The sequence below is a fragment of the Bidens hawaiensis genome, unplaced genomic scaffold (assembly GCF_021521415.1).
Source record: "Bidens hawaiensis isolate Kalapana, Puna unplaced genomic scaffold, B.hawaiensis_p1.1 tig00030503_1, whole genome shotgun sequence".
Lineage (NCBI taxonomy): Eukaryota > Viridiplantae > Streptophyta > Magnoliopsida > Asterales > Asteraceae > Bidens > Bidens hawaiensis.
This window is the reverse complement of record NW_027495082.1, coordinates 27,607-43,834: the sequence shown is the minus strand read 5'-3', so window position 1 is coordinate 43,834 and position 16,228 is coordinate 27,607. Positions and strand designations below refer to the sequence as shown.

General features: G+C 31.2%; 1 protein-coding gene across 1 annotated transcript; it reads left to right on the top strand.

Annotated features, from left to right (window-relative positions):
- The first annotated feature begins 4,236 nt into the window (after nucleotides 1–4,236).
- LOC143580497 (mitogen-activated protein kinase homolog NTF3) lies at nucleotides 4,237–6,768 on the top strand. Its single transcript, XM_077063499.1, has 3 exons — nucleotides 4,237–4,546; nucleotides 4,830–5,256; nucleotides 5,895–6,768. The coding sequence occupies exons 2-3, from the start codon at nucleotides 4,834–4,836 to the stop codon at nucleotides 6,609–6,611; spliced, it is 1,140 nt and encodes a 379-aa protein (XP_076919614.1). The 5' UTR covers nucleotides 4,237–4,546; nucleotides 4,830–4,833; the 3' UTR covers nucleotides 6,612–6,768.
- Nucleotides 6,769–16,228: the final 9,460 nt, after the last annotated feature.

Sequence of the window (16,228 nt, the reverse complement as noted above, 5' to 3'; positions counted from 1 at the left end):
ATTTGGAGAAAAGAGAAAAAAAGAAGGAACAAAATTGCCCCTCACGTGAAGGGCACATTAATGGATTTAACGACCAGACTTAACGAGATTAAGGAATTCGGGTTTAATTGCAAGTGAAATAAAACCATAGGGAGGAAAACTGTAAATTTGAAACTACTAAACTAAAACTGCATATTTGGACAAACCAGAGGAACAAAAACCGCAGTTCACTGAAATAAGTATTATAATAAAGAAATAGTGAAAAGACATGTGTACACCCTGACTTAACGATAAAATCTAACGGGGTTAGTGATTTGAATGTAATTGGCAGAAACTGGGAAACATGGAGGGTTCATATGCAAAAAATAAACTTTTTGGACTAAATTCGCATTATTTGCTAAACCACAAGGACTAAAATGGCACTTTACTCTTTTATTTTTTATTTTCACATTCTTCATTTTATTCAACATAAATACAATTTATTCATATAATACTATTGTTTATATTGAAAAATAAATTTCCACTCAATTTATTAGCATGTTTTTTAACACTAAATATCAAAACATAATATATATTTTTTCAATTGGTATGCCTATAAAATTATTGTCATAAATATCAAAACATAATATACAACCTACACAAAGTTATATAACCTACACTTGTTTTGAGCGATAAAAACGTACAACATACAAAAAGTATACAACTTACATATGTAATTCGACATCAACAATTATATAAATTACACAAAGATACACATATCCTACACATGTGTAGGTTATATGTTTTTCGTATGTAGGTTATATGTTTTTTTATTCTTAGAACAAGTGTAAGTTATATGTTTTCGTGTAGGTTGTATATTATTTATTGACATTTAATGCAAACATGTGTAAGATAGTTTTTTGTATTATTCATCACAATGTAACTACGTGTTGATGAATATTGATATGTTGAGTTTGAAGAAATTGGTTTTAAATAAAAAGAAATTAATGTATGAATAAATTGTATTTGTGTAAGATAAAATTTTTGTGTGTAGGTTATATGTTTTTCGTGTGTAGGTTAAATGTTTTCGTGTGCGTGTGAATTTTATTGATGATGAATTTTTTGTGTAGGTTAAATATTTTCCGTGTGTAGGTTATATGTTGTCTTATTCTTAGAACAAGCGTAGATTATACGTATTTGTGTAGGCTGTATGTTTTTTGTTGATTTTTAATGCAAACACATGTAAATAGGCTTTTGGTATTATTCATTATAATGTAAGTATGTTTTGATGGATATTAATATATTGAGTTGAAGAAATTAGTTTGGATGGAAAGAAATTTTAATGTATGAATAAATTATAATTGTGTATGATAAAAATTAAAGACACAAAAAATAAGTTATAAAAATAAATGAGTTCTTAATATTTTTCAACTATAATAATTTAATTAGTTATATTAATTAAGTAGATAAATATTATGATTTATTAGTTATATTAATTGAAGAAAGAGAATAATTAATACTTTCTTTATTTAGCTTTAAGCATTTAACACTTAAAACAAAACTAGTGGTTCATATTTATTTCTTGCATTTCTTGGAATAATATCATTTATCTCTTGAACCATCTCATATATATATATATATATATATACACATGTATGATTTAATCTCTTTGCTTTAACTTAATGTTTTATTCCTTCAACCTTTTATGTTTTCTCTTATGCACATTATATCTTCTTTGTTGCATCCTATGATACTCGGCTAATTACTATTGGATGCTGCTAAATGTATTCTGATTCATCCCACTTTTACTAATCATACTCTCTCCCTCAAGTTTCACATTTATACAATTTAAACTTTTTTGATTTATATTTATGGCATTTTGTAATCTTTTATTATGATTGTTTTCAAACATATTTTTTAAGAATACTTTTTACTATTTTTTTATATTTTAAAACAATTTTTTTGTTTATTTTAAATAACAAAAAATATTTTTATTAATTAAAATAGACATTTTTATAATTTATAAATACATTTTTTTCTATTATTGTTTTCATTGTTTAGAGAATGTTCTTTTTAATAGTTTTTAGAGATAGTTTAAAACAAATTTCTTAATTTTGTGAACAAGAATAAAATAAATAGTGTATTTTACGTATTAAACTGCACAAATTTTATACTATAAAATTAAAAAACATGTTAGAGGGGAGTAATATGTTAAAGAAATTGAAAGTCTAAGAGATGGGTATGACAAATAGAAGAGTGGGAGGTACATTTAGCCTAACTTATTATTACTCTTCTCACAAAATATGAATAAACTTCAATCGTCTTAATTAAGATGGCATTAGCATAATATAGGATTTGAATTTAGGAATATCCTATGTTGCATCCTATGACATCTTTGCTTTAAATACGTTGTTTTGACATGATCTTAACCCTACAAAACAACGAAACAATATAAAAACTAACATAATACAAGATAACAATGATATAATATTAAAATGATTAAGGTGATGACTGATGAGGTCTCCGATCGCCTACCAACTTGGCTCTGAAGAGCACGAGCGTTTCCTTTACCTTCCCCATTTGATAATCGATCACCTGGAAATATACGTAGTTTAAACATTAGCTGAAAGGATAAGTGCGTACATAATTTACTACCAAAAGGTTTAAACTTTTGAAAATAATGTTTTAGAATGGTTGACTACTTGACTATTATCGAAACTTGATGATGCATTGACCGTTCCCTTAATGGAAAAGGCATGTCATATCTATTTGTGGATGGGACCTTGTACATTTAAAAAATACGACTCTTCAAAACATGCAATATCGAGTTTCGATCATTTTGGTATGAAACCACCTACATTTATAATAGGTATGAATTAAATAATGAATACAATTCAACACATAATATCTCGTGTTCATTTCATTTGCCTTCGACACTTTTGGATCCCTAGCTCCCGATGCGGTTCGCTTCTTGGAGCGGGTGCAGAAGGTGGTCCACAGTGACTAGCAGAGCCCGAGGAACCAAGGATTTATATTTAGTAGAATAGGCTTTGCGATTCAAAAGGGGATAGCGGCGCAGCTTGTTGCTCACTTACCCATTATCCATATGTAGTTCGGTTTGTGTTATATATAAAAGGATCGATAATAATAAATACAATTCAAAATATCTCCTATTACATATTTTGAAAATTCAGCGAGTAAACTCACATCGCCAAACATCACCTAAATTCACTACACCCTCATTTCAACATGAACCTATGTTTAAATTGTTTAATATCATTTCTTACACCATTAATAAGCTATTAGAAGTGTTATAACACATTTCATCCATGGTACCCAAAAACATGAGATTACTATTAATTTTATAAATTTTGTACATATGTCAACTACGGTACCCCAAACGTAAAAATAAGAACTTTGGGCCACCTCTAGAGCATGGTCCATTTGAGATCATTTGTCCTGCGCGCACACCCTTATTATAAGCAAATAAATGGGTTAAATAGGACAATTCCTGAACACAAAAATCGACAAAATTGATTAGGGCCTGTTTAAACTAAAGTCATACAAATTTTATGTTAGGTCTTGTAAGGTACAAAAGGTTCACAATTACAACTTTTGAAGCACGTTTGGACCAAATATAAAGCCAATATTCCCAAAACGTGTCTACACTTTCTACTTTTAGCCCTTAATGTTCCAACTTTCAACAAACAACCCCAAACTTTCACCCTTCCAACTTCACCCACAAACCACTTAGTTATTATACATTATCTTCAACTCAATATTGAATACTTCAATACCCTAGTATTAAAAGTTACACATTATTTGTTGGCTTGGATATTTTAGCCTTTGGAAAAGAAAGAGAGTGCGACGGTTGCTTATCTATTATTATTCTTTTAATAATAATAATAACAATTTTTTTTATTCTTTCTTATTACTTTACCACTAAATTCAAAACGATTACAGTAAAATGGCAGATAAACAGGTAACAAGCTGCGTCGCAACCCCATTTTGAATAACAAAGACAATCCTACTAAAGACAAAGCTTTGGGACCTAGGAGTCGAAGAGGTTCCGCGTACGACACGTTAAACTCTACTAAAAAAATTCACAGTCTCTATAGACATAAAACCAGATGTATCAAAAACAAACGAAAGAAACAAGTTTATCGTGTTTAACAACTTTATCCGACTTAACTTTCAACGCAGCCTGACCACGTAACTATAATAATAATAATAACAACAATAATAATAATATATTACATCTTCCACCCCTCTTTCTTGTATTCCCTGGTCCATCAACACACTGCCCATGCGGCTTCTGATTGCAACCAGATAACGAATCAAACTATAATCATAATCCTCGTGTATACATAGATCCAATAGATCAATCTATTTCTTCTTCCTTTAAGTTATACCTTCAATTTCACTTATTATTATTATCCTCTGTTTTCCATGGGTTGAATTACAATATCAGACCTTCCGATCATGTGAAATCAATGAATTGAGATGACGTTTGCGTGTAATTATGGTTGAATCGAATTGGGTTTTTGGTTTTCAGCTGTGAATTGATTGGAAATTGATCAATTTCAAGGTTAGATTTTTAATTTCATTTTTCTTGATTTCTTTGTTTTTTTAGGGTAATTTGATTTGTGAATCAATATGTGTTTGGAATTAATCTGTTCAAGGGTAAATTGGGAATCTTGTTGCAAATTGAATAATCTTGGATAAAAAAGATTGCTTTTTTATGATGTCATGACTCATGACTAATTTTTTGTTTATTATTATGATTATAAATTCTTGATCTTGATGAAAGTCATGAAACTAAAAGTCAATGATTTCAAATTGACTTTGATATCATTATTATCTTTATGTAGAAAAATGGCAACTCCAGTTGAGCCACCAAATGGGATTAAATCAGAAGGGAAACATTACTTTTCAATGTGGAAAGCATTGTTCGAAATCGACACAAAATACGTGCCCATCAAGCCCATTGGTCGGGGCGCGTATGGGATTGTTTGTTCTTCGGTTAACCGTGAAACGAATGAAAAGGTAGCGATTAAGAAAATACATAATGCGTTTGATAACCGTATCGATGCGTTGAGAACCTTGCGTGAACTTAAGCTTCTTCGGTATTTGAGGCACGATAATGTTATCTGTTTGAAAGATGTTATGGTCCCGATCCATAGAAGAAGTTTTAAAGATGTTTATTTGGTTTATGAGCTTATGGATACTGATTTGCATCAGATTATTAAGTCGTCTCAAGCTCTTACGAATGATCACTGCCAGTATTTCCTCTTCCAGGTATAAATGCAATGCATATACAAAATTGGAGTGTTTGGATGCTGCTTTTACTAAAACATAATATAGAATTTAGATATTTGAATTTGCTTCTACTGTTTGAAATTTACCGTATGATAACTAATCTGGTGTTTGGCAAATTCTAATTGTATGTTGAATTAGTAGTTGAAATGAGCAAACAGATTTTATCTTTTTGTGAAATAAGATTTAAAATATTCATAATTGTCGGTATTTAACTTATTTGTGTATCAGTAGAGGTGTTAAGTGTTAACTTCTGACACCACACGAAAAGATGACACGAACCTAACACGTAATTAATAGGTTCGAGTCAGTTTTAGTTCGAACCCGTGAACTCATTTAGCTAAAAAGGTCGTGTTCGTGTCAACCCAGAGGGTTCACGGTTAGACATGTGTAATCCATTTTTGTTTAGTATACATTAAATAAAGAACTTTTCTTTGGGGTCAAACGAGCGGTGTCCGTGAAGATGCGTGTCGTGTTCGGGTTCGTGCAAATTTTCAGGTTCATGTCGGGTTGGACCCGCCAACTCCCGAACACGACCCGTTCAACACCCCTATGTATCAATGTATGCACGTTACGGGTCTATTTATATTTTATACATGACGTTTTTTTTTTGTTGTTAGCTGCTACGAGGCTTGAAGTATTTACACTCGATAAACATCCTGCATCGTGACTTGAAGCCTGGAAACCTGCTCATCAATGCAAACTGCGACTTAAAAATATGTGATTTTGGGCTGGCCCGCACAAACACAGGTAAAGACCAGTTTATGACTGAATACGTGGTGACCCGTTGGTACCGGGCCCCAGAACTCCTCTTATGTTGTGACAACTACGACACCTCAATCGACGTGTGGTCTGTCGGGTGCATCTTTGCTGAACTTCTTGGCAGAAAACCGCTCTTTCCAGGAACCGAGTGTCTCAACCAACTGAAACTGATAGTCAACATACTCGGTAGTCAAAGAGAAGAAAACATCGAGTTTATTGACAACCCGAAAGCAAGAAACTTTATAAAGTCGCTTCCGTATTCACCCGGGACTTCGTTTACAAGACTGTATCCGCATGCGCATCCGTTAGCTATTGATTTGTTGCAGAAGATGTTGGTGTTTGATCCTTCAAAGAGGATTAGTGTGTTTGATGCGCTTCAGCATCCGTACATGTCTCAACTTCATGACCCGAATATGGACCCGCCGGGTCAAGTACCGGTGGATCTGGATATCGACGAAGATTGGGGAGAGGAGATGATAAGAGAGATGATGTGGAAGGAGATGGTTTATTATCATCCTGAAGCTGTTGCTGCTGCGAATGCTAATGCTAATGCTAATGCAGAGGTTATGTTGTGAGTGAGCTGTTGTTATGAGTGTAATAACTAATAAGCATGGATGTAATAATGCATTATTAGTTTGTGCTGTTAAATGCATTATGAATCTGGACTACTTTTATGTAAATATGTTATATGTGTGTGGTTTTCTTTACCAAGATTTCTTGATGCTATCCTTGGGTTAAAACTTGAAAGTTAAAAACCAAACAAGGCCGTCCGGGATGGGGAGGCAGGGAAGACGAGGCGCGCTCAGCCCGGAGGATCGAAAATTAATTTTTTTTGTGTATACATTTAAAAGAAAAAAATTGTATCGGGTCTAATCAAAAGTTTTGTTTAAGGGGGTGTTTGGGATTTCTTATTTTACCTCCTTATACCGTATTTAAGGTATAAGTTACAAATTTGTAGCTTGTACCTTATATACTCATAAAACCTAACTTTCTCAAATACCTTATAACTTATAACCCATAAGTTTTAAGCTATAAGGAGCTTAAATAAGGAATTCCAAGCACCCCCTAAATAATACCAACAGGTCAGACCCAAAATCTAAATCATATAGGATACTTGATTACTTTTTTATAGATGAGCTATTGAATTTATATTTTATTTAAGGCTCGAATTTATACTTGTCTTTGACCGAAAATTTTTAACGACTCTTGGAGCCGGCCCGGAAATCAAACTTGAATGGGCTTATATATCAATGTCACTAGGTGGGCCCGCTTGTTAGCATTGACCAGTTTCACACTAGCCCATGAACAGGCCCAAAGTGGCCCATGATTAATTTGTTGAATACTTGAATCTATGAATTGAGTACCAACCTGTTGGTTGTTTAATAATCAAAGAGGTTTAATATGAGAGTGATGAATAACAAATCTTGTCGTTTTTTGTTAAATAGTTTATAAAAGTTTGATATAATTCTTTTTCAAATACAATAGTTTTAGCATGTCAATAAAATCAATAACATATATAATTAATTGTATGCAATTGAAAACTTTTACCAACAATATAAAGTAATATAGTTTTATATTGATAATAATACTATGAACATTATTAATAATAGTTAGAATTATAAATGAAGAAAGATGCACAGAAAGAATAACGACCGACTTTGATATTTTATATTTTTGGTCTAATAATTTAAGATTCCTTATTATTATTTTAATATGAAATAATAGTTTTCATTTTAGCGTGTAACTTTTGTAAACTTACAAAATAAGTTAATATTATCCTGACATTAGAGTACGAAACACACCATGTTAGTTTATTAGTAAATGAAAAATTATATATATTAAGGCAACACTACATGAAAATATGCCAATGAACATTGGGACTTTGGGACTTGGGAGCATAATATAATGGTAAATATTTCCATAAAGTTTTTTTATGTTAAGTTGCTCACATAAAATTACGGAGTTTTCAAGAACGAGCGGTTGAACCAGACCTATGAACTGAGGTCCGGTTCAACACTTGTGACTTGCGAGTTGTTTATGTATGGATCGACTAGTTTGGAATTCAGACTGCATGCGGTTGAACTAGTAACCTGTTTTAATGTGTGTCCAAATATTTTGTTATTTTAATTTTGGGTTCAGTGTTGGACAAACGAATAGCTAAATTTTAACATTCGTGGAATTTGAATGGATGACGGCCAAATGGATAAAGGTTTAAATACAAGTTAGTTCTTTAAACTTTCTTATTTTTGCAAATCTTTAAAAAACTATATAATCTTTTTAGAAAAAGAAAAAAAAACTCACACGTAAGAATAACAAGTTATTGTACTCACGCATTACGGTGGTGCAGGCTTAATCCATTACATGTAAGAAAAGATACCGTGCATTCGTATACGCCGGAAATTAATCGGTCGGGTTCGGTTCCATTACGATAAAAGTTTTATGACAAAAGTTTCATAACCAAAATTGAAAGGGCTACAAAGTAAATATGTAAGCATAGATGCCAAAGGTTCATTTGTACATTACCAAAGTTGGGGCCAAAAAATATGTGTAAATGTAAAAAAAAAGTTGAGAGGCCAAAAACGTATGTACGAAATTTAGTAAACAAAAGTTAAGGGGCACAAAATTTACACATGCTAAACTTCAAGTTGGAAAGGGCCAAATATATATATGTGCCAAACTATTGTGGCAAAACTTATGGAAACCAAACAACTCATATTGTATGTGTATAGCCTACCCATCTACCAGCCTACCTTGTTCATATCGAGCCGGACACTCAACTTCTATTTAAGTGTGTCATATTATAATGTTTTTAAAACTTACAGGAGACCTAAATGAAACACATGAATTTTGATCATTATATAGTGATTTACATACTTGTTTAAATATTTCCTAAATTTATTTATGAGATTATATGTCATTCAAAAGAAAATATAAAGTTATGACATTATACGGTTCTTATAAGTATAACCTATGAACGGTCGAACCTGTGAACCAATACAATGGTTGGTTCAATAACCATCTATAGTTAACTTGTAAGCAATTTAGGGTCAAAAATAAGATTATAGTTCCCTTAATGAATGAATGATCTATATTTGCAATTTAGTACATGAAGCCCTTATTAAAGCACATGAAAGCTTCAATCCGAGTATGAACTACCACATAAGAACATTTTGTTCTCTTTTTAGTTGTTTAGTTTAAAACTTTATCTCATCATATCGCAACCATGCAAAATAAATTAAATTTCATTTAACTTATAATAATAATATGATTATACTGGCTGAAAGTCTTAAGAGTTGCTACCTTAATTTGTAGCTATAATTTAGTCACTATTACTTTATTTTATTGTGGATAGTTTGCGCCTCAATATTTACTTTGAATACATACATCATACATGACCTCATGAGTCATGATCTTGATTTTAGGTACTTCTATAAATGTATGTATTTAATTTAATTAAAGCATGACATCATCCATCAATAATTGTTTATTTTAAGAAACTTAATTTGTAGCCATTAACAAATAAAGTTTATGTATTTGAACCATGCGTTGCCATTGATCTTCATGTAAAGTCATAATATTAAATAACAAGTTGCCCTTAAACTATGTCATAACTCCATCAATTTTTTGACTCATGTGACACTTAAATACTCCATCATTTTTTACTCAATAAACTATAATTTTTAAATACTTCATATACAAGGTGTGTTTTTTAATTGCTTGGTAGTTGAAAGTTGCTTGATACTTTTATTCGACTTTATTTTCAAATTTATATAATTGATTAATATATTGGATATATGACTATAAAATCAGTTTATATATAACCATATGGGTTTGCTTAGATGGCCAGCCAAGTGAAGGTTAAAACTTGATGCCTTTGGGCCGCTCAGGTTCGAATCCGGATGGCGACACGGGTTTCTATTAGAGTGAGGAAACTCCTGTCAAGTGGCAGGGGGCTCGAAATTTCCCGTGGAATGCCTAGCCAAACTCGGATGCCAAGCGTGAATTTGGTTAAGAAAACATAGTCTTGACCCGAGTGGGGCAGTTGAGGCTCTCGCTCAAGAGCTGTGGCTCATTTAGCCTTTAATGAAAGTCACCGTTCGAAAAAAAAAGAATCATGAGAAAAAAGAACATACTACTACATGTAGATATGCAGATGATCATATTACACATATATTAATTAGTAGTATGTAGTATATGATTTTTTTTAGTTTTCTTATTAAGAAAAGCTTCTCATTATCCATTTGTATTATGTGTGTGTGTGTGTGTGTGTGTGTGTGTGAGGGTTTAAAGGGAAAAAAACACGAAGTTAAGAAAACTACTACTAATCAATCCATGTTTTTTAAAATTTTTTATTCATTTATTAAATTATAAGATTAGAAACGTAAACAAGATAAATAATAATAATTACAAAGTTGATATACGTATCTCATACAAGGTACATATGTCTAGCGTACATTGTAACATCGTGAGCTATATAATGTTTAAGTTCAAGAAAAAAATCAAATTATTGTAAGAAATGAGAGAAATGAATACGAGCCACTAGTTTTATTTAAAGTTTTATATATTTAAAATTAAGTAAAAAAGATGTAAATGCAACAATAAATGCACACTCTATCTCCAATTAATACAACTAATCTAACCATAATAAATCTCTCTCTAATTAATTAATATATTTAACTAATTTAGCTATAATAATTAAAAAGATAAAAACAATACTTTAGTTTTATTTTTTATTTATACATTCTTCATTTTATTCAACATAAATACAATTTATTCATATAATATTCTTCTTTATATTAAAAAAATAATTTCCACTCAATTTATTAGCATGTTTTTTTAACACTAAATATCAAAACATAATATATATTTTTTTTCAATTGGTATGCCTATAAAAATTATTGTCATAAATAATAATAAAAATATCATACAAATGTATCCATTAAATGTAATCAATAAATATACAACCTACACAAAGTTATATAACCTACACTTGTTTTGAGCGATAAAAACGTACAACATACAAAAAGTATACAACTTACATATGTAATTCGACATCAACAACTATATAAATTACACAAAGATACACATATCCTACACATGTGTAGGTTATATGTTTTTCGTATGTAGGTTATATGTTTTTTTATTCTTAGAACAAGTGTAAGTTATATGTTTTCGTGTAGGTTGTATATTATTTATTGACATTTAATGCAAACATGTGTAAGATAGTTTTTTGTATTATTCATCACAATGTAACTACGTGTTGATGAATATTGATATGTTGAGTTTGAAGAAATTTGTTTTGAATAAAAAGAAATTAATGTATGAATAAATTGTATTTGTGTAAGATAAAATTTTTGTATGTATGTTATATGTTTTTCGTGTGTAGGTTATATGTTTTCGTGTGCGTGTGTATTTCATTGATGATACATTTTGTGTGTAGGTTATATGTTTTTCGTGTGTATGTTATATGTTGTCTTATTCTTAGAACAAGTGTAGATTTACGTTTTTGTGTATTTTGTATTTTTTTGTTGATTTTTAATGCAAACACATGTAATATAGTTTTTGGTATTATTCATTATAATGTAAGTATGTTTTGATGGATATTAATATATTGAGTTGGAAGAAATTAGTTTTGGATAGAAAGAAATTTTAATGTATGAATAAATTATACTTGTGTAGGATAAAAATTCAACACAAAAAATAAGTTACAAAAATAAATGAGTTCTTAATATTTTCCAATTATAATAATATAATTAGTTATATTAATTAAGTTGATAAGTATTATGTTTTATTAGTTATATTAATTGAAAAAAGAGAATGATTAATACTTTCTTTATTTAACTTTAAACATTTAAAACTTAAAACAAAACTAGTGGTCTATATTCATTTATTGCATTTCTTACAATAATATAATTTCTCTCTTGAACCATCTCCTATATATATATATATATATAGTTTTTTTAATCTTTTTTTTTGCATTTCTAATCTTATAATAAAAAATATATAAAAAAGAGTTTGTGAGAAATTCAAGTACTGTTTTACAGTATGAAAAAAGCTAAAGAAGCGAAGAAGGATATCTTCTTTTACTAGTATTAGATCTTGAAGTTTGCATGGTCCCTTAATACATGCATGCATGCATGCATATTCATCTTTATTAAAGCCAAATATTTCGTGCCCCCTCTTTATTCACAAACATCGTCTTTAAATCTCGTTGTACAGTTCTCCATGTGAGGTTTTCTGATTTTGTATTTATCCAAAAATAAACACATTGTATAGAATTGCTGATTACATTATACATATATGGACCAACAAGCGAACATAAAAAGTATATATATCTACCAATATATTTTTAGTATATGATCACTAACAACTTGCTAAGGGGCTTAGGTAGCTTTAGGGAAACGGGTTCGGTCGAACCCGTACAAATTTTTGTTTTAGTGTGCTACATTATTGTATTTTGATATCGCACTCGTAGAAAACCCAAGTGATAAACAATCAGTCGTCCATTACTTGAAATTTTCTGAACCTGTAAGAAAAATTTTTTGACTCACCAAGCTGGCTAGTAGCAAATGCAAAAGCATAAGTTTAGTATATGAACTATATTAAACACATTTTCACAAACCCAAGTCTATAAACATAAAGGTTTGACCATATAATTTGGTAAAAGCCCCACCATTTATATTGATTAATTATTAGCTGTAAAATTCGGATTCTTGGGCATTGGAATTGCCGATTACTCGGTCTTTGGACCTTCATCTTGGCGACTTATTCCAACTCAGTCATTGTACTCGGCCACGGTCAAACTCGGTCTTACTTTGGCAGCATCAATTTGACTTTTTTAGTAAAATATATTAAAAACAAGCTAAAAACCTTAATTCTATTACAAACATGATTAATTGTTTCAATTTGTTATTTAAACATGTATCATTTTGAACTATACTTATTTATCATAAGAATTATGTTTATTTTGACGTAAATTATGCTTGTTTTGACATATACCAATAAATAATTTTTGCTATATTTATCATATCCGAATACTTCATCCAAGAAGATTGGCCGCCTAAGGACTTTTACAACATTTATTATTATTTTTTGTGTAGAATAACAAACCCACCCAACCCCCACCTCCCCCTAAACCGAAATATAAAATATACAATTTAGAGCATCTCTAATATAACACTTTCTAGCACCTATAATGGACATGAAACCAACATGGAGGAGATATAAATGATAGACGAATGAGCAAAATGCACATCCGTCTATGGATCCATCAAGACACGTAGTACAGTTACATGGATTCATTCAACCTCGCATCTAACACATCCGACATAGCGTCCATTTTTATGCTCTAATAACAAAATAGAAAGAAAAATGTTGTAAACATAATTTAACATCCAAACTTACCCAAAATGACAAAATAAAACTACTACACCAACTTCATTAGTTTCCATACGCACTTTTTGTGCAACCTTAGCTTTTTAATCTGGTGCTTGAAAGTATATATCACACGTATTTGTAAGGCCTCGTTACTGGTAGCCCTACTTTGGTGTTGGATTTACTCGTAAACACAGTTCTAAATATCAGAGTTAATTAAAAACTTTCGTAGAATAATATAAAATATCAACAGTCATTACAAACATTCATAACTTGTCTTTAAAACATAACTTAAACATGTCTTTTAGTTCAAAACATTAACAAATAATATTCAGATGCCAGCTTCTTTATTCTACCGCCATGTGTCCCCGCTCAAGCCGGCTGTCTCATTCTACTCACCTGCGCGCATACTAAAAGTCAGCTACGCTGAGTGAGTTCTAGTAAATCACATAACATACAATTCGTACACTTACCTTCAATTATGCATCCGACGATACATAATAATTACGTTACTATTTTACTTTCATTACATAACTTCATACATACATACATACATACTTTATTACTTTCATACTATATATTTACTGTCCATTCTATCTCAGATATTATTAGGGTCTGATCCCTCTTTCCTTTGTCTATCTCAGATATTATTAGGGTCTGATCCATTTCTTGTCTATCTCAGATATTATTAGGGTCTGATCCCTCTTTACTTATCTATCTCAGATATTATTAGGGTATAATCCATTTCTTCTCTATCTCGGATATTATTAGGGTCTGATCCCTTTCTTCTCTATCTCAGATATTATTAGGGTCTGATCCCTTACTTCTTCATCTTCGTACATTATGTCTTTACATACCCGTAACATACATAACATTCTTTACACTTTCATACATATATCTATCATACACATCCATCTATCATATACATACCTCCCTTGTCAATACGCGCAATATCCGAAGATCGTTCATGTACCGATAAGCTTTCGATCACATTCAAGATATACATAATTAACATATGAATCATACGTGGAATACACTTACCATTTTATTTTCATTAACTACCTTATCACATTTTCCATTAAAATTTTAAATTATTTTTCTAATTCGCTAACTCTTCTCTATAACGAATTAAGCCTAATTCGTTATCCTTTGATCTGATTCATTATGTTTTCTTCCTTAATTCGTTATCTGTATTCGTCATCTTATCCTTTGATTCGCCATTCCAATTCGTTATCTGAACATGACTTGATTCGTGGTCTAATTCGTTATTGGAGCTTAGCGAACTGGTGAGTAACGAATCACCTGATTTGTTACCTGGTTAGCTATCCTAGTTCGTTAGTCTACTTCGTTAACTTGATGTAACGAACTGGGTGAGCTAATTCGCTACCTGGACATGACGAATTGCATCACTCTTAACGAATCATCCCTGTTCTTATCCAGGCTTTGACTTAGAGTCAAAGTCAAAATTGCCAAGAACACGAATCAGTCAACATATACCAAATCTACAATTAAACCTTCATTTCTCAACAAAATATCACGATTTGGGTATCAATGAACTCGGAATCATAGCTCCTACAAACCCTAGGTGTCCAATCGGCCAAACATTCACGTTTAAAGGGTGCGATTTGGGCATATATATACGGGTTTCTTTAGGTTTACAATTAACCCATCAAATGTTAATCAATTTCCATAAGATTTGTTGTTTTGGATTCGTTTATAACAAACTAACACAGATCTATGATTTCCCAAATCAAACCGAACCTATATGAATGATTTCTAATTATAAACGTACCTTAAACGAGTCGAACTACGAACACGAGCTGGTCCTTGATGTTGTTTTGGTTCTTCACGTCGATCTAGCACCAACAAGCTCGGGTTCTCGTCTTTGGATTTTGGTTCGGGTTATAGGATGATGTGTGTGTTTTGGAAGGTGTAGGCTAAGGTGTAGAGATGGATGAAAATGGAAAGGATTAGAGTTTAAGGGGTATTTATACTCTTTTAAGCCCATGGACCTAAGGCCCATTCCATCTTATATTCCATATTTTAAAGTCCAAGCCCAACCGTGTACAGTTTATTATCTAAATCGATAAACGACACAACATAAAATAAACGAAATTTATATTATTATTATTATAACCAAAAGTAGGATCTTACAATATTTAACCACGCGAATTAAGTGAGTATATGGGGATTCAAAAATCCAAAAACATTTAGAAACCTTATACAATAATAAAACATAAAAACAAAATTTTCTAAACATGAATTATAATTAGAATCGTTATATAGCATCTTTGTCCATGCAAACTAATATAACACTACCCACAATGCTAACACTCATTCTACCCACAAATGTATTATATACATAGTCATCCATCACATTAGTTTTTTTTTTTTCAACAATCAGATTTTACCTCTAATGCTTTTAAATCCATTCTTTCCACATATACTCAATTTATAACCACCCGCATGTGAATGGCTTTCATGACATTCAACTCCAACACGCAAGCGTAGCCCCTACGCAAGACTTTTGCATTTGGCCATTTGCCCCCACCAATGGGAGGCCGGCTAGAAACGAGCTGTTATTGGCCACTTTATGTTGCGGTGAGTCTTGGTGTATTAAACTGTTTAGTTGTCTAGTTGGCATTGAGATTAATGGCTAGCAATTAACTTTATGCAAAGCTTTGTAGTGAAGGAAGTCATGTAGAACAGAAGGTCGATCAGGATGGTTCCTTTACACGCGATTATTATGTTGGTAAGAGGGGACATATATGATCCTTAAAGTTATTTTCTATATATATGTAGATTTCCATAAAGAGAG